This window comes from Malus domestica, chromosome 03 (assembly GCF_042453785.1).
Source record: "Malus domestica chromosome 03, GDT2T_hap1".
NCBI classification, from domain to species: domain Eukaryota; kingdom Viridiplantae; phylum Streptophyta; class Magnoliopsida; order Rosales; family Rosaceae; genus Malus; species Malus domestica.
The window spans coordinates 21,892,546-21,919,250 of NC_091663.1; the positions used below are offsets into that span (position 1 = coordinate 21,892,546).

A 26,705-nucleotide genomic window follows, 5' to 3' on the forward strand; every position below is an offset into this window, starting at 1 on the left:
CGCAAGACCAGCACGTCGTCAAACATACAGTTCACTAAACTTACTGTACTGTTTATGAAATTTACTACGCTGCTTATAAAACTTACTATATTGTTTATGAAACTTAACAATACTACATTGTTTATGAAACTTAATAGTATTACACTGTTTATGAAACTTAACATTAAATAAAATTATTAGATGGCATTCCTTAAAAAAGTATAATCAAACCACGTGTACAATTTCAATACCTCACAGAGCAACGTGAGAAAGTAGACTAGATATTTTTTTTAAGAGGAAAATGTTGCCTCTTATAATGATTTCCATTCCACAAGGCATGGGGCGTAATGTACTAACGTGTAGTTTGCGTTGGTTCAATGAGGTTGTCTGCATCACTTCATAAGAAACGGAAGCAGAAATTGCCAAATGATCCTTTTTCGGAAGATTTTGCAATCTTATTCTTGCTATAGAACCAACCATTATATAGATTTTGGAAAGTTAACTATCAACAATTCAATACATGAAATAATGACATAAATAAGTCTCCAGAACTACTGGGGAAGAGGAGAACACCAAAAACTACTTCAAAATTGATAATGTACACTTGCTACATTCTCCTTCTGTATGTATACGTTCGATGAGTAAGAAAATCGTTTCACTAACTGGCCCTATTTACGTCAACACAGTACCAACCGAACTCATCTTGGGAAGAAAAATAAAATGCTGCAGAATTCCACCGGCCTTGGGTCGTCAGCTCAGCGGCTCAGCCACGTCTTGTTCAATGGTGCCAATCCCACTTGGCCGATAACCTGTTCCCTCCCATCATCTCAGAAACCCAACTCGGGTCTCCAAAAATTTATTCCCATGGTTGAAAAAAAAAATCCAGAGAATATATATGTATGGGCTGAAGTCATAAATGCCCCCAAGTAAACGAGAACCAGCCACTTTCCTACCAATTTGTATGTAGAACTACTTAATACCTGATGTGAAACCTTGTTTTGTTGGTAAACCTGTCTGCCGTGTCCTATAAGGCCTTTCATTCACAGCGCGTTTATTTTCTGACGGTCCTGCACCAAGAATCCCTAATGAGCTTGGATCAGTTAATCGGGTACCATTATTCATATTTCTTTGAGATTGGGCCTGAACTTGGATATTGCTATCAGCTTCCCCTCTCCTCCTTCGTTTCCATGCTTCAAACTTCGCTGTATCAGGACCTCTTTGCCTGTCCGAATGGAAGGAGAAGGGAGAAGAGTCATTGTCTCTGCCAAAGGGCCCAGAAGCAGAGCCATTCATGTGGGAAGGGCCAGCCTCCACATCCTGGTGCTGTTTAAGTTTTGAATAGATTTGATGAAGTCTCTCCCCGGACAGATTTGAAAAGGTAGAAACATAGTTCCACAAGCGCATGCTCATCCCTGTAGAGGCACACTTTGTTAATCTATGAACTATATTGACTCCAATTTAAAACATGCCCCGTGAACAGGAAAAACGAATTTGTCACCTAAGCAGTCCTAGACCTTGTCTAATGTAGGATCAAGTATTCACTTAAAGAAAATAATCTAATCAATTAAACTTGAAACATCCAACAATCGTAGATACAGAAGCGATCAGGAATGACAAAAATAAAGCATACAAGGATGAAGCACATACTATCTTGTCCATAAGGTTCCTTCTCATTTTCTAAAACAATTTGATCTATCGTTCGTCCAAGAAGCTGTAAATAACTTCGAATCTGGGAAAGCACCTGAAAAAAACATGAAAAACTATACCAGCATGAGATTTATGATCTAAACAATGGCAGAAATACAAATTTATGATCTAAGCCGCACCTTTTCCTTTGGGAGATTGGCACTAATCATCTGCAACCGTTCAAGACGATTTAAGGTTTTAGTTTCATCCTTCATCATCTCTTCACACCATTCCATCCATTTCTCCTCCTTAAACTTCTCATACACTTCATCATCGTCTGACATTTCACCCTCCTCTTTCACTAAAGGTTCAACTTTCTGGGGTTTCAGTGGTCTGTCCTTGTTTGTTGGAAAATTAGCTCTAGAAGAACTGGTTTTTCCTTTCTTTGGCCCACTGCGAGCTAAAGAAACATTGCGAGTAGCTTCCCTCTCCTTTGAAGCCTTACGACCCACTTTAACATTTGCATTCTTTCCACTAAGAGCTGCAATTTCCTGGTTACCGATGTTTTATTCATCAACTCATGCCATATAGGAGCCAAATCATTTACTCACATTATTCAAGAATATCAATCACATTCAGAATGGAGCCAAAACACACAAACTAAAACACAGGAAACCAAACAGTTAACAAGAATTATAAGTATCAGGAAGGATCAGCTTTGACCATGGAAGGGTTAATCTTAGACCTAGCATTAAGTTTGACAAATTCACATGTTCTTAAAACAACAATCATCTCGGCACACTCATAAGGTATCTGCTAAATTACACACAAACCGGTCAAGAAAGAACCATTTTCTTTTCCAATCCTACTTCAGAAATTATAAGCACGATCATAAGTTTATTGCATACCATTTCCAAAAGAGCGTTAGCCCGATCTCTCAAATTTGGAGCACGGGGTAAAAATGTTTCATGGTGTTGAAGTTCCACTGGAGCAATTTTCTTTGTAAGGCCAAGCCTTGCATCTAAACGTATCTTTTCCCAATTTCCAAAGCCATGGTAGTATATTCCAATAAGCAATCTTGCATCATCAACTATCAACAAGACAAATATCAGCAAAAGGTAACCAAACGGTAACCGCCCTTCTAGATGAAAAAGGAAAAAATAAATTATAAGAAAATATGTAATACATACTTTGATTCCAGCCACAACCTTTCGACCAATTTGAAGGTTTGAGGTACTTCAAGACACGAAACTGAGCAACGGGATCATCATATCGACTAATGCGTTTTGCCAGGTGTTGAAGTTCACGAACACGGTTGAGCAGATCACCAGCTTTGACAGGGACACCATAAAAATCCAGCAATGGCCCCTAATAAGTACCACAAATTTGTAAAATTCATCAGCCAGCAAGTACTCCCCCAGCAACAAAAAGAAAAATTATTAAACATAGGCATTCAAAAAGTTCAAAACAAATATGAATATACATCATCCAAAACAACCTTCGGGTCCAGACTCCCCACTTCCACTGCTTCTGTGCAGCCATCAATCAATGCATTGAAAAGCTCAACCTGTGCATCAGTTGAAGCTGCTGCAACTGCACCACCGACCTCCTCAACTATCAAGGCAATTTGGCTCTCATTCCCAAATTTCATAACCTAATTTAATAAGAAGAGGCAGTGTTAAGATAATGAAGCATAAAAACATAAAGCATAAATTTATAAAGTAGCAGTTGACCAAATCTATATATAAAGTTGCACAAGTAACCATTTTTTAGCAGATGGGCTGCTTTGCCCTCCTTTTTTTAATGGATTATCATCGCATGGTGAGACTGCTGTTCTTGTCTAACTATTTGATTTTTTTTTCTGGCTTTGTGTTGTAAATGGTTTGCAAATGTTTTTCCTACTTTTTAGTTGGTAACTTCATGCTGCTTGTATCTTTGATACCTATGCCTTCCTTCCTTGTGAGATGGCTGTACTCTGGCCTTCTGGCTTTGTATATGAATTACTTACAAATAAGTTATTAGACCATTATAAACAATATTTGAGAAATGTTTGATAATTTATTCTCTGTAGTAAACAGTTTTTGATTAAATATATCCTTAGAACCACTCCTATCGTAGTAGTTTCCTTCTGGCTTGGAGTGGTTCAATGCCATGTGCTTTCCTCCGTTAGGAGACTTGTGACACACTATCCACAACAAACCACAAAGAAAAAGTAGAAGCAAATGCACTTATTTCCTTGTCAAAAAATATATTATTCACAAGTTCCATTTTTCTTCCAAAATTTCCAATGTTTGCCTCTTACATTTGATACTTCAGTTGATATTTCTGAGTTTCCAGACCCTTAATATTTCAGGTCATACTTCTTTTCACAAAACCTGATTGATGAACACAACACTCCTTCCCCCTTATTTTACTCTAAAGAGAAAGACAAGCCCAACCCAACTATTATTAAGTCTAAAAATGTTCCAAAACAACTCAAAATTAGAAGGCAAGAACAAAAAAAGGTTCATCATATATTACTCCAGCCTGAAAATTTAGCAATGAAATAGCAAACTATTTATTTGCTATCGAAAAGGACAGGTTAAAACCATATAAAATGCCAAACAATAGTTCTCAAAGAAAGTGGACTTTGATCATAGAATCAGCAAGAATACATCGACATAAAACCAGGGTACGTTGTCTTGCCACTTCAATTCTGAAATACAAGTGTATCGGAAACAGTGTATAGATATCTATAATTACGTAAAGGAAATATATTATAACAATGAGATGCACCTTAAAGAAACAACTGAGAACAATAAAACCATTTGCGAGAAGGTGTCCACTCAGATCAAGTCTAAAAAATTTCTGTCATTTGATCAATCATAACATAAAGTAAAAAAAGAAATAAAAAAAATACAAAAATCAAATATCCAGGAGGCACGGATTAGTGTTGTAAAAAGTACCTAGCCATATCAATCCAAAAGTGATATGCTCCCCACTACCCCAGTGTATTTTCTTTTCCTTTTTTAAACCAGGTAAGAGTAGGTGAGTTCCTTTTCTGTAATATATATTTGGGTGCTACACATGTAGAAATATTATGAGCTTTCTCAACCCAAGCAAATATGTGGTTATGGGTGGTTTGGATGGAGAGAAGAAAGAAGGATTTTCCACAGTTACTGCTAGGTTATGACTAAGGGCTCATTTGGAAGTGCTTTTAAATGACTGAAACCGCTTTTAGAGAATGTTTTTGGGTTCCAAAAGTACTTGAAGTGCTTCCTGCTAGAAGCACCATAACTTGCATTTTTACTAAGGATTGGTTTTAACAACATTTTCTCTTAAAAGAGCTTTTAGTCATTTAAAAGCACTTCCTAAATGAGCCCTAATACAACTATGCACAACATAGCTGAAACATATAAGTAGGAGCTTACAGCACGAGAAAATCGCAATGCGTCTCTCTTGGATAAGTTCCCAGAAGACCATCCCCTAACTTGAGCAGATGCTCCGTCAATCATGGGCACTGAGGTGACTGTATAATCTGCTTTCCGTCTTTTCTGGACTCTTTCCTGAGGCTCAGATTCTTTCTTTTTTCTTTTATTACTTCTATCAGGCTGATCAGCTTCTGCATAGCTCTTAGTATTCCTAGTGGCACGAGGAGCAAGAGCTTCCTATAAGGAAATAACAAATTGATCATTTTATCCTACTGAAAGACCAGTCCAATACTATTAGGTACGACAGTATATAACAGAAGAGATTCGTACTTCGGCTTGGGATACTGCTTCAGGCTTTATCCAACGACTCCAAAAACTACCATCATCTTCAGCAGTACCAAAATTTGCAACCTGGAAATATACGTACCAAGGAGTAGAAGGTTTATTAACAAAACAAAGATGAATACGCTTTAAAGTGAAAGCAGTAGCAACTATACAGCATCCCTCCACCACCATCTTTACCCAAAATTACCCCAAACCCGAGAAGTCCAGTGCCTTTGATTTTAGGCCACAGTGACATTGTGTTAAAGAAAAAAACAACCAACAAAAAGGGAAAACTCTTCTGTAGGAGGGGCTCAATCAAAGTAAAGGAACAAAGAACAATGGAAAAAACATGCCTTAAAAGCACTCAACAATTCATTCCCTTCCTCTGCAGTTTCCTTCTCTTCAACCTTTTCTGCTCTTTCAAGAATCTCATCAATATCCATACTTAAGAGTCTTTTCTTGCTTTCTTCATCATTTTTTTCTTCCTTGAAAAGTTCCTCAGCCCCGAATCGTAGAATAGAAGACAGCTCATTCTGCAATTACGAAATCAAAAAATCAGATATATTAGTTATGCTCAGAGAAAGTGGACAATTGGTGTACGTACGTACGTACGTAGAAAGAGATCCATCTATAAGTGGAAAACCACAGATAATCTCCGAATCTTTCTGCTTCCATTTTCCCCCACATTTATAAGTCCTCATGTAACCCAACTGAATTCAGCATGATAAACAATTAACTAAAGTCCTTACTTTGTCAAATAAAGTCCCTTTCTTAGATTCTTTCTTTTCCAACCTACCCTCTGCATTTAATTTTTGAATCACCAAATGGTCAAGCACCTATGGAACACAATGGAAAAAACAAAACATATTAGATTGAATAATAGAACTCAAGCGAAAAATTATATGCATAATGCATATGCAGATACTATATGTACAAACTGCAGAGTTCAAATTTATAAATCATATCTCAAGATAATGTTATGTAACATACCATCTTTTTCTTAGCTCTCTCCAGGATATCTTCCTCGACACTTTTGCTTGTGACAAATCTATAGATGTTAACAACTTCTTGTTGCCCTATTCTGTGAGCTCTGCTCATTGCCTGATTCATAATCATAGAGAAGCGGAGGTTCAAAGTCAGGTCTTCAGTGTGAACGCTAGTTACACTAACATGGAAAACTATGCCCACTGGTAAGGTTAAGAAAAAAGTCTTTTAAGTAGACCTGCAGGTCGTTTTGGGGATTCCAATCTGAGTCGAATATTATAACCGTATCCGCTGTGGCAAGGTTGATACCAAGGCCACCTGCTCGAGTTGAAAGGAGGAAGCAAAAGTCTTCACTACCAGGCGCATTAAAATGTTCCATTGCTTGGTGGCGTAAATCAGCCTTTGTACTTCCATCAAGCCGCTGAAATTGAAAACCTCTAATTGACATGTACTCCGCCAGTATGTCCAACATTCTTACCATCTGCAATAAATTATTTCAATAACTTAGTAGGCATACTTGTTAGGTTTTTCCAGCCCATGATAAGTTGTCCTAAGGAATTATAGTCTTAGAGGATTAAATTGTTTTCCCAATTGGAGTTGTTTTCCCAATTGGAGTTGTTTACCCAATTGGAGTAGGATTCATAACTAGATTCCAATTTGGATTAATAATCCTTATTGAAGAAGACCTTTATTACGTCTATATAAAGGGGCTATTGTACTAGGTTTGAATTTGAGGGAGCAAAACAATAAATTGTATACCACTCAAGGGATTAGAGTGAGAGAATATTGTAAACTGTGTGCGAGAGAAAAGAAAAGAGAGTGTGTATTTCTTGTTCTTGTTCTTTCAGGTTTTTCGTCAAGTCCTAGTTCTAGAGATTTGGCAAGATTATTGGTTGTACTCATTATTGATATAGTGAAAGATTCTTGTTGCTGTCCCATGGACGTAGGCACATATTGTCGAACCACGTAAATTCTAGGTGTTATTTATCTTGGTTATTTGTTTTTCAATTTCCGGAGTTTGTTCTATTTTTCCCATTCTTAAACGCGAAATTCTCAACAATTCTATCTCTGTATCAACCAATAACCCCAGTATCTAAGCTGCCTGAGTAACTTTGTAGTCGCTAACTATTTAACCCATATTCCAGCGTGCAGCCAACTGCTACAGAAACAAATAGACATAAAATGCTGACACAGACACAAGTCATGTTACCACATGAACAGCAACACTCACCAAATCAAAGATCAAGACACTAGTGTAACTATAAACAGATAGACCATTGTCCTACTCAACAGAGATTAAGAAAGTGGTAATTCTATAAATTGTAAAAGCATGGCAAGAAAGAGGGCCAGAAGTGTTATATCCTCAAACAACCAACGGATGATATTGCCCTACACATAGCAACAGATATGGATTCCAATACTGAAAAGAAATGGAGTAAAGAAAACTGTGAAGTTAGAAAGTGCATCGAAAACAACTCAACAAGATGAAAGTATCTGCAAACATTAAATCCAACTAAATAGTAAATAAACCTGGGAAAATATGAGAACACGGTGCTTTGTTTCATGCAATTTCATAAGAAGCTTATCGAGTATAACCAACTTTCCGCTGCTTAAAATAGTCCTCTCCAATTTACTGCCATCTTTACCACTTGAGTCCCCACCATAACCATGGTCAGCACTTTCAAACAGAAAGGGATGATTACAACATTTCTTCAATTCTACCACAATATTCAACAAGGAAACCTGCAAAGAAAAAAAACAGAGAATAAAAGTAAAAGAATGAAACTGCTATTATTTTTAAACAATTGTCACACAAAGAAGAAAGGGATGGTAAAGGTAAAGCTGGTATTCTTCAACTGATTACATTTTCTATCAGCTGTAAGCATAGTCCAAATTATATTAATCATTGTCCAAAAGTCGCCTATAATTTCATGTTCTTTTATAAGGCAATATCAACTTAACTCATATTTATCATAATTTTTATATGTTTACTGCCAATTTTCAAAGACGGAATTTCGGTCCTAAGTTTCCTGTAGTATCAAGTTTTAAAGGAAGAGGGTGTTGTGAAAGTTTCAGCCCCAAGTTTGGTGCGGAATTTCATGCTGTATTTAACTAAATTGAAGAGGTTTCAGTAATTAGCGGACCTCAGAAGAAACTGAAGGCCGGCCTTCAAATGTTGTGAGTCAAGAGACAAGTGAAAATGTAATATGTGACATTTCAGTCTTTTGACTCTTTTCAGAGAAGTGGAAGAAATATTACTGAGTGAACATAAAAAGGCTGTATCAAAGTAAATAATACTTGACAGAGAGAAGATAATTTCTTCAAACAAACTACTTATTAGAATGTCAGGCTTTTCCAAATTTCTCTCTAACTCCGACGATGTTTGGAAAATAATCATCCCTACTTAATGAGACAAACTATCTTCAATTTTCACCACAACAGTTCGTTTCATGCAAATGATTGAGTTATTTTAAGGTTGAAAGATAAAATACAAACCCAGATCGAGTCCAATTTTCAGTTTCAATGCCATTTTCTTTTTTTGACATTTGCTAATTGCAACCATACAGTTACAATAAATTCTACTGTTCTACACAAGGTAGACACAAACACAGAGAGAGTCAAATTTTTAGTTAGAATACCAAAAAAAATATTGACTGGTATGCTTGATTGCAAACCGTACAGTTACAATTAATTCCACACATGGCAGAGGAAAGGGGAAAAAACCTGATTCCCACGAACTCCTTTGTTCAAGTTATGAAAGTTGCGTTCCAAAATCCACTTATAATACCTAAATAATCCCAAACCAAAAGAGCAGAACGTCAAATCACTGAAAATAGTTAAAACAAGGCCACTTCATTACAAGTTCAATCACGTACTGTTTCTGAAGAGGAGACATTTCAACCCTAAGAATCCGCTCAATTTTAGGAGGTAAAGACTTTTCCACATCCTTGATAACTCTTCGAAGAATGTGAGGCCTCAATTCCATATGCAGATTAGCAAGCTAAACATAAACCCAAAGCAAACATATAGACATAATAATAGTTATCAAAACAAAGGTGAACATGAAAAATCCAAGGTGCAGAGAGAATGTAAAAAAGAAGTTCGCTGGACAATACCTCAATCTCATTGAATGAACTGAGATTTTTGTAATTCTGAACAAAATCATCTTTATTCTTGAATTTATCAGGGTCGAGGAAGTGAAGCAGAGCCCTGAACAATTTTAAAATTTACAGAAAAGAAGAAAGAAAATATATGTAAGGCATTGGAAAGCTCATGCATCACCCATGGCATCAGTGCTAATCATTCAACTCTTTCAGAAGAAGATAGGAAAAAGAAAAAAACAACTCAATGAAAACAATGGGAGGGTCTATTTGATGCCAAAGAATTAATCAGTATATCATTTATTTTGTTGTAAGATAATTCAAAAAAACTTTACCCTTTCAAGAAACGATTATACTAAGGTCAAAGGAAACAACAAAGAGATTGGTCAAGAAGACCAAACCAGAAAACAGAAAACAAACACGACTTAGAAAACTAAAACAAGAGAACACAGAGCAGAGACACTAGAAGCCATTCGAGAACAAATGCTTTCGACTCTTGCCTACACACACACACACAGATAAAACTCAACCCGAAAGCTCCGCGAAACCAGCTCCCTCAAAATCCTTAAAGACCCTTCCCAGAATAAAACATATTCAATATTTATTCATATAGGAAGAAACTTATCTCTATCCCTCTATTTTCTCTCATCCCCTCCATTTCGTCATCACCCAACCCCTCCAGCTTCTTGGTATCCGTATTCTCTACCTCCAAACAATCAGAAACCAGCATCTCCCCTCTACTCATTTACTATTCTCTTTCTCCAGCACTGAATCCAAGGGGTGGCCGAACACCTCGGATCATGGCCACTCAAGGCACCAATTATATATGATCAAGAGTAAGAGAAGAAAGAGAGGAAGAGAAGAAAGAGAGGAAGAGAAGAAAGAAGGGAAGAGAGAAGAAAGAAAGGAGAACAAGAGTAACTTTTGGGAGAAAATATGTAATGGTTAGGGTAAGTGATGCAAGCCGAGAGAAAACCGCTCGCAAACATGTTCAGGAAAATCCCATATGATATGAACATGTGCACACATTAATGCAATGCCCAAACCCCCACGCCTCTTAACACATACATAGAGGTATAGAGTCATAACACATATATAGGGGTATAGAGTCACCTTTGGACCCAAATGCTTGAGCAAGCACACACACGAACACAGGCACTTTAACGAAAACAGAACTAATGCATGCACAAGCAGAAATATGAGGATAAGAAAACAAATCAATTACCATAACTCCTCTACGCTGTTCTGCAAGGGAGTACCAGTTATAAGCAACTTGTTCTTTGTGCTAAATTCCTGTCAAACCGGGATGGCAGCATTTATAGTAAGACGAGATTAAACTCGATAAAGGTGTGAAAGAATTGATTGGCTGACTGCATACCAAGAGGGTTGTGTACAACTGTGCCTCACTGTTCTTTAATCTATGAGCTTCATCAACCATTAGATAATTCCACTTGATCTTGGAAAGAACAGCCTTATCCTTTAAAACCACCTCATACGTAGTCAATAGTGCATTGAATTTAACAGGCCGGCCAACTATTTTATCATTATTAAATTCATACTGCTGACAAACCTACAATCAAAGAAAATAACAAACAGATCAATAATTGATATATGAACCTCATACACATGTACAAGAAAGCATGTCTTACCTCTCGGCTTGCACGAGTACCAACATACACAATAATATTCATATCAGGGAGCCACTTCCTAAATTCTTTGGCCCAGTTAGACAACGTGGATAATGGTACAACAACAAGAAATGGCCCGTGGATCTGTTGAGCGTTCTGCAAAAATACAAAAATAAAAAACAATAAATAAAAAGGTTAATATTTCATGTACATTACAATCTCACATTCGTTTGAAATTACATTAAATAATATAACACTTTACAAGCTAGTCGGCAAAGAGTTTGGATTTCATCTTCACCTGTAAAAAACCAAGCATTGAAACTGATTGAACTGTTTTACCAAGACCCATTTCATCAGCTAAAATGACATTGGTATCATTCCTCCAACTGCCACACGCAAGAGCTGCTGATTAGAAACTTTCCAAGGATGGCATATTAAGGTATCCGTTTTCCAATGATAAATGTGAGTTAGAAGTAATAAACAAGCCATGCCTATTAACAAGAAAATTCAAACCCTCAAGCTGATAATCACGAAGCTTTCCTCCCTTTAACCATTCGGGTTGTTCCTCGAGCTTCCTTAGACTTCCTAAACAACATTAACAACAGTTTTAAAATAAAAGAAAAATGATCACAATATGTCAAGAAGAGCAGCAAAAACTAACCAAAACAAAACAAAACAAAGCAAGAAAATGAAAGGGACGAAAGGGGAAAGAGCAAAAAATTCACAGCTGATGTTATATACCTTTATAATTAGGTCGTACCCAGTGCACAAGGCTCCCGCTTTACGCAGGGTCTGGGAGAGGTGAATGTCGGCTAGCCTTACCCCCATTTATGGAGAGGCTGCTCCCAAGTCTCGAACCCGAGACCTACCGCTCATGGGCGAAGGCACTTGCCATCGCACCAAGTGCGACCTCTGTTATATACCTTTATAATACTATAAAAATATTATATACCGTTATATATTCAAATATAAGGAAAAAAAAAAAAAAAATACTTCAATAGCATATCCATTTCATTATTACTCAGAAGAATAACAAAACAAGAGGAAATGGGTTAGTGCCTAGTGGATAGGTTGCAGTACTCCAAATAAAATCTTCGATTTCTACCCCTTTGGCTTGTCAAATATTGAATCCTCATCTATACAGGTATTCCTTGAACCACAGTGCAGTCATAACTTCCTCAGTTTCCTTTTCATCCACTCACGTGGACTCTATTTGACTTTTAAGAGGAATTTAGCAATAAAGAATCGGAAAGATTTTCTGTTATACTGTCCCTCCTTAGTGATTCTCTCTTGCCTTTTGATGATGCTGACTAGAGTTCGGTGTGTCTCCGGGTGATGGTACTTTTCTTGCAACTCACTGCTTTTGTTGCTTGAGAACCCTATTCTTCCTATCTTAGGTCCCTTTAGATAGTTTGCCTTTGGAATGCTAGGGTGCTAACCAAAATTCAGTTTCTTGCTTGGTATGGGATTAATGGGAACACTAATACTTGAGAACACCTTAAACATATTGCCTTACACTTCACTATCACTTCATAGTTGTACTGAGAATAGCTGCAAGTGATGTTTCAGTCAATTTCTTTGTTGCTTATTCACACCCTTCATCTGGTGTCTATTTCTTAAGAATTTTGGTATGAACTGGGTAGCTCTGAGAAACAGTTACTCTTTGTTGAATGGTTTCTTTAAGGGTCAAGAACAAGGCTCCAAACTATGGATCAAAATATCAAGTATTTGAGACGCTGATATGAAATAGAGTGAGGGAGGGGCATTTCCTTCCCGGGAAATCCGTGTATTATAGTCAGCATACCATATATCCTAAATGCTGTGTAGAATCAGAAGACAATGAAGACATTTAAGATGATACTATATCAAAGGGTATTTAGCCAAAATGAATAAGAGGCAGAAGAAAAACAAATGTCAAACCCAGAGAGTCAGAGTTGAAATACAAAAAACATTGACCAAGATAACAAATGTGTAACTATGAAATTTCTAAGATGGTAATACAAGATTCTTTCATCGAGTTGCAAATGGAAGAAGGAAGAGAAACTATATTGAAAGGTTGGAGCCGGTTGGAGGGTGAATAATAGAGGATGCAAAAGAGATTGAAGAGCATATTGTAAATTTTTTCAAATCCTTATTTAGCAGTAACGACGAGGCATGTTGGGGTTTAGAAGGTATAAATTGGGCCCCAATAAGCGCCCTTGGACAATTTGGCTTGAGAGGCCTTTTGAGGAAGCAGAAGTTCAAAGAGCAGTTTTCGATTGTGGAAAGGATAAGTCACCAGGACCAGATGGCTTCTCTATGCAAATGTTCCAACATTGCTGGGATATTTTGAAGGAAGATATAATGAAGATCATGGAGGAGTTCTTTGAGAAAGGGATAATAAATGCAGTGACGAACGAAACTTTCATTTGCTTAATCCCAAAGAAGTCAGATTCTTTGAAGTGACGGACTATAGGCCCATAAGTTTAGTAACTGGATTGTATAAAATTATACCGAAAACACTGGCTTCAAGATTGAAGGAGGTTTTGGTTACCACTGTCTCTCCACATCAGGGGGCGTTTGTTAAGGATCGACAAATTTTGGATGCTGTCCTCATTGCAAATGAAGTGGTAGAAGAGATAAGGCAGAAAAAAGAGAAGGGATTGGTGCTCAAGATCGACTTTGAAAAAGCATATGATCATGTTGAATGGAGATTTCTGGAAGAAGTACTACAAAGAAAAGGTTTTGGCAACAGATGGAGGAAATGGATGCAGGGATGTTTATGCTCTGCAAATTTCTCTGTTTTGATCAATGGGAGGCCTAGGGGAAAATTTCAAGCTTCAAGAGGACTGAGACAAGGCGACCCACTGTCACCCTTTCTCTTCACCTTAGTAGTCGATGTTTTGAGCAGGTTAATGGAGAAGGCTCAAGAAAATGATCTCATCAAAGGTTTGTGTATCGGGCAAGAAAAGGTGGAGATCTCTCATCTTCAATTTGCCGATGACACCATATTCTTCTTGACGGAAGACGAGGAAGTTTGGAACAACCTATTACAAGTGCTCAACTTATTCTGTTCGGTCTCAGGATTGAAAATCAACAAAGCTAAGTGCTTTTTGGCAGGAATAAATTCAGAAAGTGAGAAATTAATCAGGATGGCAGTTTCTTGGGGTTGCGAGGTAGGATGTTGGCCTATAAAGTATCTGGGACTTCACCTTGGGGGCAGGCCAAGAGCTATAAGGTTTTGGGATCCAGTGGTAGAAACAATGGAAAGAAGACTTCAAAGTTGGAAGAAGGCTTTCCTATCCAAGGGAGGTAGATTAACTCTAATTCAATCAGTCTTGGGAAGCTTGCCGACTTACTATATGTCATTGTTCAAAATTCCTTGCGGGGTGAGAAGACGTCTAGAAAAATTAATGAAAGGGTTTCTCTGGGAAGGCGTGGAGGAAGGTAAGAAAACCCATTTGGTCAAATGGGAGTTAGTTACTAAAAACAAGGAGGAAGGAGGTCTAGGGGTGGGGAATTTGAGGAATCAGAACGAAGCATTATTGGCTAAGTGGTTGTGGAGATTCCCAAGGGAGTCTCATTCCCTATGGCACAAGGTGATAAGAAGCAAGTATGGGTTACAAGTTAATGGTTGGAATGCACTTCCTCCAAGGAGGGTTTCAAGTCGTAGCCCATGGAAAGACATTTCGAGTGGTGCTCATCAGTTTCTTAGATGTTGCAAGTTTGAGGTGGGCAATGGAGAGAGGGTGAGGTTTTGGGAGGATGGGTGGTTAGCAGGGGGACCGCTGAAGGAGCAATTCCCCAGATTATTCCTATTATTGAGGAAGCATAATCATAACATCTCCAGCTTTGTGGAAGTTTCGTCAAGTTCCTTGAGTTGGAACTTTGATTTTAGGAGAAATCTGAATGAGATGGAGATAGAAGAGGCGGCCAGCTTATTACAGAAAGTGGAAGTGGTTCGCTTGTCTCCATCAAAAATGGATAACAGAAGGTGGAACCTAGAACATTCAGGTTTGTTCACATGCAAATCCTATCGTTCATTACTGAGCAACAATGGGATTGGGCACTATTATCCACCCTACTCTCAGATTTGGAAATCAAAAGCTCCTCCGAAGGTTAAAATACTTGTATGGCTTGTGGCCACTGGGAGTCTCAACACTTGCGACAAAATTCAAAGGAGAAACCCTCTGATGTGTTTATCCCCACATTGGTGTAGTTTATGCAAAGCTAAGGAGGAGTGTAAATCACATCTTTCTTCATTGTTCCTACTCGATCCAACTGTGGTGGAAACTGTTTCAGGAGGTTAAAGTAAGTTGGGTCATTCCTAAAGGGTGTTTTGAGCTACTAAGCACCAATTTTAAGGCACTTGGAAAAGGGAAAAAATCCAAAGCTTTGTGGGGTTGCCTGGTATCGGCAATTTTTTGGAATATATGGCTGGAACGCAACAAAAGGATTTTTGAAGACTATACTGGAGTGGGGGCAGAAGTACTTTGGGGGAGAGTAAAATATTGGGCATCTTTTTGGGCTTCGGTTACTAAAGAGTTTAATAATTGCTCTCTATCTCAAATACTGTGGGATTTGTTAGCAGCAGTTAAGTGAGCTAGGTCTAGAATTGGCTGCTGTAGCCAAATCCTATTGGGATTTTCCTTTCTAATTTGTTGGTGGACTTCTTATCCACTTCTGTGTATTTCTCTATTCTTTAATAAAATTGTTTCTTCTTTTTTTTTTTTTTGAGAAGAAACAAAACATTTTATAGAAGAAAAGAGAAATACACTGGAGTGGATAAGAAATCCACCATTAACAAGAAACAAGAAAAAACTCTCACTAGGATTTGGCTACAGCAACATTAGCTAGACCTAACTCACTTTACTGCTGCTAACAAATCCCACAGTAATTGAGAAATAGAGTAGTTATTAAAAACATTTGAGACTGAAGCCCAAAGAGCTGCCCAATATTTTACTCTTCCCCAAAGTACTTCTACCCCCACACCTGTATAATCCTCAAAAATTCTTTTGTTACGCTCCAGCCAAATGTTCCAAAAAACTGCCGAGACCAGACAACCCCACAAAGCTTTAGCTTTCCTCCCACTTCCTAGGGCCTGAAACTTGGTGCTTAGAAGCTCGAAACAACCCTTTGGAATGACCCAACTAGCTCTAACCTCCTGAAACAGTTTCCACCACAGCTGAATCGTGTAAGAGCAATGGAGAAAAATGTGGTTTACACTCTCCTCCTTTGCTTTGCACAAACTGCACCATTGTGGGGATAAGCAAATAAAAGGGCTTCTCCTTTGAATTTGGTCACAAGTGTTGAGCTTCCCTTTGGCCGCCAGCCATACAAGAATCTTAACCTTCGGAGGAACTTTGGATTTCCAAATCTGTGAATGGGGTTGGAAGTATTGCATCATCCCATTGTTACTCAAGAAGGAACAATAGGATTTGCATGTGAACAATCCTGATGCTTCCATTTTCCACCTTCTGTTATCCATTCTTGATTGAGACAATCGGACCTCTTCCACTTTCTGTAATAATCTAGCCGCCTCTTCTATCTCCGCCTCATTCAAATTTCTCCTGAAATCAAAATTCCAACTTAAAGAATTGGTAGAAAGATCTACAAAGCTTGAAATGTTCTGATTGTGCTTCCTCGATAGCAAGAATAATCTAGGAAATTGCTCTTTCAATGGTCCTCCATCTAACCACCCATCCTCCCAAAACCTCACCCTCTCCCCGTTGCCCACCTCGAACTTACAGCAGTGAAGAAACAATTGGGAACCAATCGATATATCTTTCCATGGGCTACGGCTTGAACCCCTTATCGGAGGAAATGCGTTCCATCCGTTATCCTGTAGCCCATATTTGCTTCTTATCACTTTGTGCCAGAGAGAATGAGGTTCCTTTGGGAATCTCCACAACCACTTAGCAAGTAATGCTTCATTCCGATTCCTCAAATTCCCCACCCCTAAACCTCCTTCCTCTTTACTTTTAATAACTATCTCCCATTTTACCAGGTTGTTTTTCTTTCCTTCCTCCACACCTTCCCACAAAAATCCTTTCATTAGTTTTTCTAGGCGTCCAATCACCACGCAAGGCATTTTGAACAGAGACATGTAGTAGGTCGGCAAGCTTCCCAAAACAGATTGAATCAGAGTTAATCTACCTCCTCTGGATAAGAAGGCCTTCTTCTCAAAAAAAAAAAAATGAAATTTCTAAGACAAGAAAGAAAATAATCCCTGAACTCATTCGAAACTGATGCCCAGTATCTAACTATACCCTATAGTTCATCTACTCCCACTCCCTTATAATCCTCAAAATTCTTACACTACACAAACCAAATGTTTCAAACTGCCAACGCCAAACAGCCCCACAAAGCTCTAGCTTTTTCCCCCTTCCTAGAAATCAAAAATTTCCAAGCCAAGCAATTATCCACAACAATCATACATATTGGTGAGGGGAATCAAAATCGAGCACTAATGTGTCAAATATGTATTTTAAGATGATTTTGGTTTTTTAAAAACCACTTAAACTTTATACCAAATCTAAAACGAAACAGTAGCACATAAGTAATAAAGCCAATTAAGATTTAGGGTCAATGATCCATTCACTGATAAGACATAACATAAAAAACTAAACACTTCCTTAAGAATTTTAAGGTCATTGCCTTGTATAATTGATATTGAATAAAGTTAAGTTATGAATTAACTGCAATGTTTTTCCAGCCTTTTCTGGTTGTATGCTTAAAATTTGATGTTCCTATCAGAAAAAGAGAATGCAATGACTACCTTGCTAGCAAAAAAGAAAAAGAAAAAAATGACATGACCCAGGTAGTGAGAATTAAAGGGGGGAAAATGCAAAGAGAAGATATAAGCAAGTTCAAAAACTAAAACCCAGACCTTTGCTCCTCTTGCGCTGGAGATCCACCATTTTCCCTTGTACAGCCATTGCAGCTTCACGAACCTGCTCATAATAACAATCCACAACCAAGATTACACGCAAAAGAAAAATCTAATCACGAGCAACTGTGTACACATAAAAAAAAATCACCACATGCAGAATTATCATATCATTATACTTAAAAGGAAACAAGAATAAGAAGACCCCCAAAGAGCTTGATGAGGAAAAGAAACCCAATGACGCAGCAAAAAGGAAGAGATAATTTCAAAGAATATTTTCATGATTCCTAAAATATGTCTAGTCATAAACAAATAACTACCAAGTACCTTACAAAGAATACTTTGTATTTCACCATGTCCGTATATGATAACTCCAAAATAACCATTAATCTCTTTCCTAATTAGATTATATATAATGTTATATCATTCATCACAATGATCAACATATCATGTTGAGTAATCGTACCAGATATTTTTTTTTTTTCTTTTTGAGAATAAACTATAACATTTTATTAAAATAGAAAAGTGGAATTAAACAGAAGTGGATAAGAAATCCACCAAGAACAAAACAAGAAAATCTCTCAAGAGGATCTGATTACAAGTAGCAAAACCTCAACCAAAATCACTTTACGGCTGCTAACATATCCCACAGTATGTGAGAAAGAGAGTAATTCTTAAAATCATTTGAAACTGAAGCCCAGAGGGCTGCCCAATATCTTACTCTTCCCCATAGATCCATAATCATACCAGATATTTAATGCCGACATCATGATCACATTAGGGTAATCATACCATATATTCACCACTAAGCATATATTCTCATATTTCAACCTAGCACATTGCAGTAACTGCAAGAGAGTAATTCTTAAAATCATTTGAAACTGAAGCCCAGAGGGCTGCCCAATATCTTACTCTTCCCCATAGATCCATAATCATACCAGATATTTAATGCCGACATCATGATCACATTAGGGTAATCATACCATATATTCACCACTAAGCATATATTCTCATATTTCAACCTAGCACATAGCAGTAACTGCACATCTTATCCATCACACTAGGACTAACAACAGATAAGTACTAAAAGAAATAACTACCAATGTTCAGGTGACCTTCAAATGCATAAAAACTAAAAACATAAAGATTTAAGATAACACACTACCTTGAACTCATCAATAGCATCTTGTGCAAACGCAATATCTACATCCTTCTCCCTATCATCAGATACCATTGACAAATATAAGCATTCATTATTGCAATTAAAACAAAAGAAAAACCAAAAGCACCAAAGAGTCGAACAGTATTTAAGATAAAGCACTGGAAACTTGTACAATTAATTTAGTATGAATAGTGCAACTTATAACATCCTAAGCATATATGAAAGAGATAGGCATGAGAAACAACACAGCAAATAATCTGCATTACTCTTACCATGTTGCTTCAGCATAAGACAATCCTTGCCACTTGACTAGATATTCCGGACCCACATCGCCAGAGGTATCTTGCCTGATGCGGTCTGCAATTATTCTCTCCACCTGAGAATCAATTACGAACAATTGTAAGCAAAAGAGATAAATGTATGTTCAGGAAAGTAAACCAAAAATTGTGAAATGCATGAAAGCAAACCTGACTATTCTGCTTGATGAGATCTAAGTCCATTTCCTTGCTCACATCATGAACCTCAATCTAGCAAGCATATACATCATCCCAAAAAAAAAAATAGATAAATGAGCTACTTCACATGTAAATAAAACAATTAAAAAATACAAAACAGAAGGGAAAAGGAAGAAATAGTGACATGTTCACTATCATGTTTTGTTTCCATCTACTGGTATTACTTGCACTATTTCTTTCTCGAGAATAATTCATTGCCTTCATTAAACAATCACCATTTGTCAACTACTGCGTTCTATTAGAAACTACATAAAATTTGACGGTAAAATAAATAACTCCCCTACAGTGACATAAAAAGTCTACCTATCAAATCTCGACATGAAAAATGCTCTGTATTTAAAACTGGGATCCCCTACAAGAATTACACAAACCAACCACTACTAGACAAGTTTCGTGTTCTCTATTTTGTTTGGCTTTAATTGTGGGCAGATTATGCAAACCCTGTGTCCGCATAACTGTCCTAGGATTACATTTTGTTAATAAGAAAATGAATTATAGCTTAAAGAAATAGAAGTCATACGTTATTTTATTGAAATAACATATCATACAATGCAGATGAATCTTTTTATTGAGATATGATCACTTCGGAAATAAAATCCATGTTGAAAAAGGAAAAAAAAAAGTACCTCCTCACGTGATATTGTGTTCCTGTACCTGGCATCTTCCATCACCTTTTTAGTGTAATTTAAAACCTTCTTAAAACCGCTAAGCTGCAAAGTACAGAAACCAAAAACATAGAGCATCTTGAACAACAGATTGTAGGAAAAATCCACAAGATAATGTTAGAACACCAATTACATTTGACAGAATGTTTCTACTAAATTAACTCAATCCAGTGCTTGTGCATAACCAGGAAGAAACTATATAAAGCAGTACATTTTGTAGCTCGGAAATTGATTTCCATTGACAGTGCAAATGGGACTGCCCTTTCCATTTTATCAAGAACTCCATATGATTCCAATCTGGCTCAGAATCAAACAAGTGACTTAATAGCACAGGATCCGTTGATCTATTGTTCCTCAGAGCATCTTCAGCCATGCCCTTAGGCTGATGCCAAAGCACCTTTTCAATATAGTCACCATCCTCTTCTTCAATCTCCTCCTAAAAGAAGAGATTAGTAAATTAAATGAGTAAATTAAGCATAAGAAATGACAGAACAAAATTTTTAACGTACAATCAATGAGGGATACCCAAACTAAAGAAGTTTGACACTAACAACTATACACTCATGGAGCATCAAGTGCAAGAGTTCCCTGCCCCATTACATGTTCTTGATGGTCTGGAGCATTTCATTTTGTAAATATAGAAATGACTCACATACGCATGTCTGCTCAGACACATACATAGTAGAGGTAGCACCATTAATCAGATGGAAATCAGGAGATCTTGAATAATTATAACAAGGGATGATCAAGCTAAAGAACAAAAACCAGTAAAAAATCATTTCAACTGAGGAAGAGCTGTTTTCTTTTACATCTGACATGAACTGAAAAATATAACGTATTAGAGAAAGATGAGTTACAGAGGTCCGTCTCAGCATAACAGACTACCATAGCATGACAAGAATTAAATTACCTTCAAGTTAGCACTCCCATCCACTCAATATGAATTATAAATTCACAATCAAGGGAATATCCTATTCAACCCCATTATTGTATGTACTTGTATTTATTCTAAACGGTCCACATAAAAGCTGAAACTGGAGATCACCAATGGGTAAAATCTTCCTCATGGCCCCAGAACCTAATAGATCTTTGACCAGCAAAAAGACCAAACTTTCATGGCCAAGCACCACTAAGTACAAATTTGCAAAGTGGAGGAGGAAGGCCAACACTCTTGCCAGCATATTTGGACAAATGCACCACATCACGAAGATACTAATGGTCTTCTTTCTTGCTGCACATTGCAAGTACTAGTTTTCCTATGTGCCACCACATGCGAAAACTTGGACTTTGAAAGTCCTCCAGAGATGATTACTGGACTGGTTTAGCAGAGGATCATTCTAATTTAGAGAAAATAAAATATTACAAAAGCTTCCTGGAAGCATAAACAGTCCAAGAACTACTGCTGGACCACCGATGAAAACTAAATGGAACCCTAACATGCAACCATATTTCAAACTTGTACAAAAATTTTGACTTAAATACAAAAGCTCTAGTGGAATTTAACCTGAATATCACCAGCTTCACAATTTTAATACGTCCCAATTTTTTATGAGATGGAGAGGACCAATTACATGACCTTGTCCTTACATTGCTGATTTGATATCCATCCATGCAGCATTAATAATTATCTGCCTAACAAATTACTTAAACTTCAATGATACACAAATCACCACCCAATCTCAAACTCATTCCAAAGGGACCTCTGTTTAGCAAAACAGGCTAAGGAACCAAATGCCACTAAGACTAGCCATTCTAACATTTAACATAATGGGACACTTGAACATGAAGATTCTTCATAGAAATCTTTCAGTTCTTTCCCTTCCTTTCCTTTTTTATTCTTTTGCAAATGAAACCTTTGTCTAACATATCTTACAACGCGCACAATTACACATCCATCCAGTACGTTCCTTCGAATGTTCTAGAAACAATCTGCCAATACATATTAGCCTATGAGTTTAAACAGTTTTAAACTACATCTCCACTGCACTTCAGAAAACTTTAATCAAACCAGCAGTTCACCTTATCGCCAAAAGAAATTCCACATTCATTTGCATTCTAATTTATGTGATACATTAATTTTTCCAACTACAGCTTTTGACAAGAGATGAGTAGCAAAACAAAATATATCATTACATGACAAATCCTTAACACAAAAACAAATCTTATGCCACTCATTAGAAAATCTAGGCTTAGTTTCCACAAGTCGCATAATTTCCAACTTGAGAATCACACATGCAAATGAAAAATGTGATCTTAAATAGAGCATACCAAAATACATGGATGTAATACTAATATCACAGAAGTAAACAGATACCTTCTGGGACTTCTTTTTCTTTCCTTCTTCAACTTCATCACTTCCATCACTTTCAACATATGAGACCTTCCTAACAGACCTAGTAGAAGTTCGTACCTCACCATTTTGTCCAGTAACATTTCTTCGGCCATTCTTCTTGCGCGTATGTACACCTTTCCTTTTAATACTTTTAAAATCCTCGTCACTGTCACTTTCGGAGTCCTCTGCTGAGGACTCATCATCATCAAACGATGACTTCCCTCTTCTTTGCCGACTAGATGAATGATATGATTTGCGTTCCCTTGTAGATTTAGCATTACCACGATGCCTACTCTTAGGTTTCTTTCCATAATAAGAATCATCTTCATCTGAAACATCAAGCTCATCATCACTATCATTATCATCATCAGAATCTTCACCATTCCAATCTTTATCCTGGTGTCATCAAAGAATAACTTCATTAGTGTACAGTAGAAAGAAAAAACCACTAAATAATTCATCCAACAGAAAAGACAGAGAGATGGAGAAAGTGACAAGTATACATGAAAAATTAAACAGATAGAACATTACTCAAAGTAAGTCAACAAATAATAACTGTTTTTCTTTGAAATTGTTCTCTTGAAAATTATGCAGTAAAATTTGCAAAAAGATCTTCAAGGTTAACCATATGGGCGCATGTAATCTTTTATCAGTTAAGCACTTAAAAGTAAAAACTTCAAAATTGGAATTGAGAAAATAAAGTGAAAATAGCAGTTACAAGAAATGAGGATCTCCCAGAGCGTAGAGCCGTCAGAACAAGTTTTGTATACTAACTTTCTGAAAACTTCAAGCCAGTAAACTAATACTTCTAATGTAAATTAATAAAACTAGGCTTATAACCTTCTGTGCAGTGCGACCACTTCCAACACCAGAATCAGGTTCAAAATCGGCATCATCAGGATCATCTTCTGCAAGCAAGCAGAACGATGAAGAGAAGTAAAAAATTACTACATCATCAAAATATTAAAATGATGAAAGGTATATAAGAAATGAAGGATCCAAATTCCTGCCCAACAGCAGCAAAATTCTAATCAACAAAAAGATTGCAGAGCAAATTACCATCTTCGTCTTCTTCATAATCAGCATCAGCAGCATCAAGATCTTCGTTGGCATCATCACCATCTTCAAAATCTTCAATATCATTTCTAGAAGTTCTATAGTGTGCACGGTCGCTGACTGAATTAGGCTTTGATTGTGGCCTAGAATTTGACCCAATGGAGTGATGAAACCCTCTATAGCGCATTGATTCACTCTGTTCTTCCCCATCCTGCTCATAATATTCATCAGATAACATTTCATCTGCAGGGATGTCAGAATGGCCCCGTTGTCCCTTGCTTACTTTCGGCTTGCCCTCATCTTCAAAATCGATTCCATCTTCCTTGACATCCGAAGAATTATCTTCAGATCCAATAGCATTTCTGTAGTCCAACCCACTTTTAGTTTCCTGACCAGAATCAGACCCACCCTGTGAGCGCATAGGTTGACAGTCCTTCCAAAAGGTTGAACCCCACTTTCCAGCCACAGCTGTTCTCCTCCCAGAAGTGGGTAAATTGGAAAATTTTGTACCAATAACCTCATCTTCTGCTGCCTCATTGTGCAACCTACTAGCATCTTCATGTTCGCCTTCACTTTGATACTGAACATCCATGTTGATATCAAATTCCTTTTCATAAGAATTTACATCCACATCTTCATTCCCTGTGGAGCTATGAATTCTTTCAACACTTTGTCCTAGGGTTTTTTCTTCCAGGACACTTCGTGAAACTGTATCGTTAGAATAGTTCCTAAAAAAAGCCATCACTTCTCATGGGAATTCTATGGATTCATATTAATAATGTCTGCACCTGCAACAGGTCAAAGACATATTCATGTCAAACTGGAAACAGTGTGTTACCGTCATTACTCAATTCACAACAAACATATTTCATTAAGCGTAGGCCAAATCAAATTAAGAGAAAATGGATAACTGTAATGGGCTAGGACCGAACATAACATCTTGAAGACGCCACGCGGAATTACATTTATAGTTAAATGATGGTATATCAATTCGAAATTCCTCCCCCCCCCCACATATTCTCAGCATACAGGTTTAGTTTTTCAGTTGAATTACACAGTATTGACTTTAAAAACACCAGGAATCGGTAAATACTTCCGACTCATTTCATAGACATAGAAAACTAGAAGAAAAACAAACTAAGTGTATACCGATACTCATATAGTAGACACAACTAAGCACCTAAACCCCTGCCTACGATGCGAAAACTGATTGAAAATTCTACAAAATCCAACTCGGTGACGAAAAAATTTGTCAATGCCTCAAGGCCAATCACATAATCAAGCCAAACAAAGCAAGCAATAGATCAATGACCGAATTCGCAGACTGGAACAGAATCAACCGCCAAAAAGCCCCTTCAAAGTTCCACAAGAAAACCCTAAATACGAACGGCGAACCTAAATCCATGCCTAGAAACCCTAATTTCAAGACAACTCACATCGAAATGAGCGAATCCAAACAAAGCAGCCGATGATTGAGAGCTTACGGAGAGAGCCAGACTCACGCAGTAATAGCTCCCCAGGAAACAAGGTCAATACGGGGAGAGAAATATAGAGGTGTGCCGTGTGCGCAGGTTAATGATGGTGCGCACCTTCTCCAACGTGGACTCGCCGGAGAATGACCCGCCGGGAAAAGGATACTGGTTTTTCCGTTTTGGTTCTACGAGTCCAATTATGGGTCGGATATTGGGGTGGAAGTAAGCAGCGATGGCGGCGGAGGCGGCGGCTAAGATGCGCCGGAGATGAGGTTACGACTTTTTGAGACGGCGTCGTTTTCGGATTTATCGTCGACGACGATGACGACGGGGGTTGTGGTGGCGGAGGTGGTGAGTGTTTTTGAGAGTTTTTAGAGAGAGGGATATTATCAAAATAAATGGTTAAAAGTGACAAAAAATGAAACGTGTTTATAGAGAGAGAGAATGTGATTTTTCATTTTTAACCTGCCCCGATTTGTGAAGGAGCACAATGGTATAAATCCACCTGGCGTACACCTGCAGGGGGATTTTATTGTTTTTTTGTTAGTGAAGAGAAATTTTCTAGTGTACCGAAAACATAATTAGTTAGGAATTTTTAAAATTTTTTTAACTAATTGTATTATTACACCTGATGATTGTATTCCCGACATAGTGAAAAATCTCTCTTTACGCAAAGGAATATGTTTAAAAAGAAGAAAAAACACAAAGTGAGTGGTACCTTCACAACCTTAAAAGAATGAGAAAGGGAATTCTATTCTTTCTTCAAGAAAGAAGATAGGAGAGTTAACAAAGGATTGAACAGCACGGGCCATTAAATTTACAATGGTTCCTTGTCTCTAAACTATTTATTGCTATAATCACAATAGAATTGGAGGTTCTGAGGTCCCAGATCCCAGTGGCTTTGGGCGATTGTGTCAATTCGGTGAAGTTCGCGTTGGCAGCGATATCGAAGGTGTTTTCGGTGTGTGGTGAACTAAGAAATCCACGAGGGATGAAAAAGATAAACAAGATCGTGACATCAGATTTTAAGACAATTCAAGGGGCAATGGATGCGGTATCGGAGAAGAGGGATTGTGATTGGGGTTTATTACGAGAATATGTTGATTGGGGTTTTTATGTGGGCTAATACAACTAACTCCATTAAGGATGTTGGAAATATTGACCATGTGGATGTTACTTCTTCTACAACAAATCACATAAAATTAATATTAGTATTATCACAATATTAGTACCACAATCTATTAAACAAAATAAACCAAATACAATAAAATACTTATCTTTTGTAGGCTGGAAATCGTTCTACTTCGATACTTGATGTGGAGCCAAAAATAATCAAGAAAATTATGGAAGTGACACGTGGACTTTTGGGTGAAAATAACAAATTTACCCTTAAGACACACCAGGATTCTCATGCACATGCAACAGACAATAACGGCACAATCAAGAAAGAGTCAAAGGTTATCAAAATTGTATTTATTCAAATCCCTCTCATCACTCCTCATCAAATCCTTATTCGAAAGGTAACTCCCAAATTTCCTATTTAATTTAGGATTAATTGCCATGTTAATTGCAATATATTATTT

The 26,705-nt window shown here is 37.4% G+C and overlaps 1 protein-coding gene across 6 annotated transcripts; it reads right to left on the bottom strand.

Annotated features, from left to right (window-relative positions):
* Positions 1-434: 434 nt before the first annotated feature.
* Positions 435-25,594, bottom strand: LOC103427277 (protein CHROMATIN REMODELING 5-like). Of its 6 annotated transcripts, none has more exons than XM_070818334.1 (31): positions 25,153-25,594; positions 23,654-24,438; positions 23,435-23,499; positions 22,577-22,990; positions 20,474-20,698; positions 20,224-20,307; positions 19,550-19,609; positions 19,355-19,458; positions 19,086-19,137; positions 17,921-17,984; positions 11,544-11,637; positions 11,351-11,438; positions 11,074-11,208; positions 10,803-10,994; positions 10,650-10,717; positions 9,440-9,533; positions 9,200-9,324; positions 9,048-9,111; positions 7,854-8,066; positions 6,562-6,804; positions 6,330-6,440; positions 6,089-6,175; positions 5,693-5,872; positions 5,346-5,426; positions 5,016-5,252; positions 3,104-3,259; positions 2,796-2,973; positions 2,514-2,695; positions 1,806-2,156; positions 1,627-1,720; positions 435-1,391 (listed from the first exon to the last, which is right to left on the bottom strand). In XM_070818334.1, exons 2-31 carry the CDS (start codon positions 24,390-24,392, stop codon positions 949-951), a joined length of 5,223 nt encoding a protein of 1,740 aa, XP_070674435.1. In that variant the 5' UTR covers positions 24,393-24,438; positions 25,153-25,594; the 3' UTR covers positions 435-948. The 6 variants fall into 6 exon arrangements, with proteins under 6 accessions (XP_070674435.1, XP_070674430.1, XP_070674431.1 ...); XM_070818329.1 differs by having other exon boundaries at positions 23,435-23,502; positions 25,135-25,594; XM_070818330.1 differs by having other exon boundaries at positions 23,435-23,502; positions 25,087-25,594.
* Between the last annotated feature and the right edge of the window lie 1,111 nt (positions 25,595-26,705).

Bases quoted from the DNA above. Each gene is read 5' to 3' on its own strand.
- LOC103427277 (XM_070818329.1), bottom strand. From the start codon at position 24,392: ATGGCTTTTTTTAGGAACTATTCTAACGATACAGTTTCACGAAGTGTC. The intron at 6,176-6,329 runs GTATGTTACATA...TGTGTTCCATAG, and splicing joins AGAGAGCTAAGAAAAAGATG to GTGCTTGACCATTTGGTGAT. The intron at 1,392-1,626 runs GTATGTGCTTCA...GTGCCTCTACAG, and splicing joins GGAACCTTATGGACAAGATA to GGATGAGCATGCGCTTGTGG.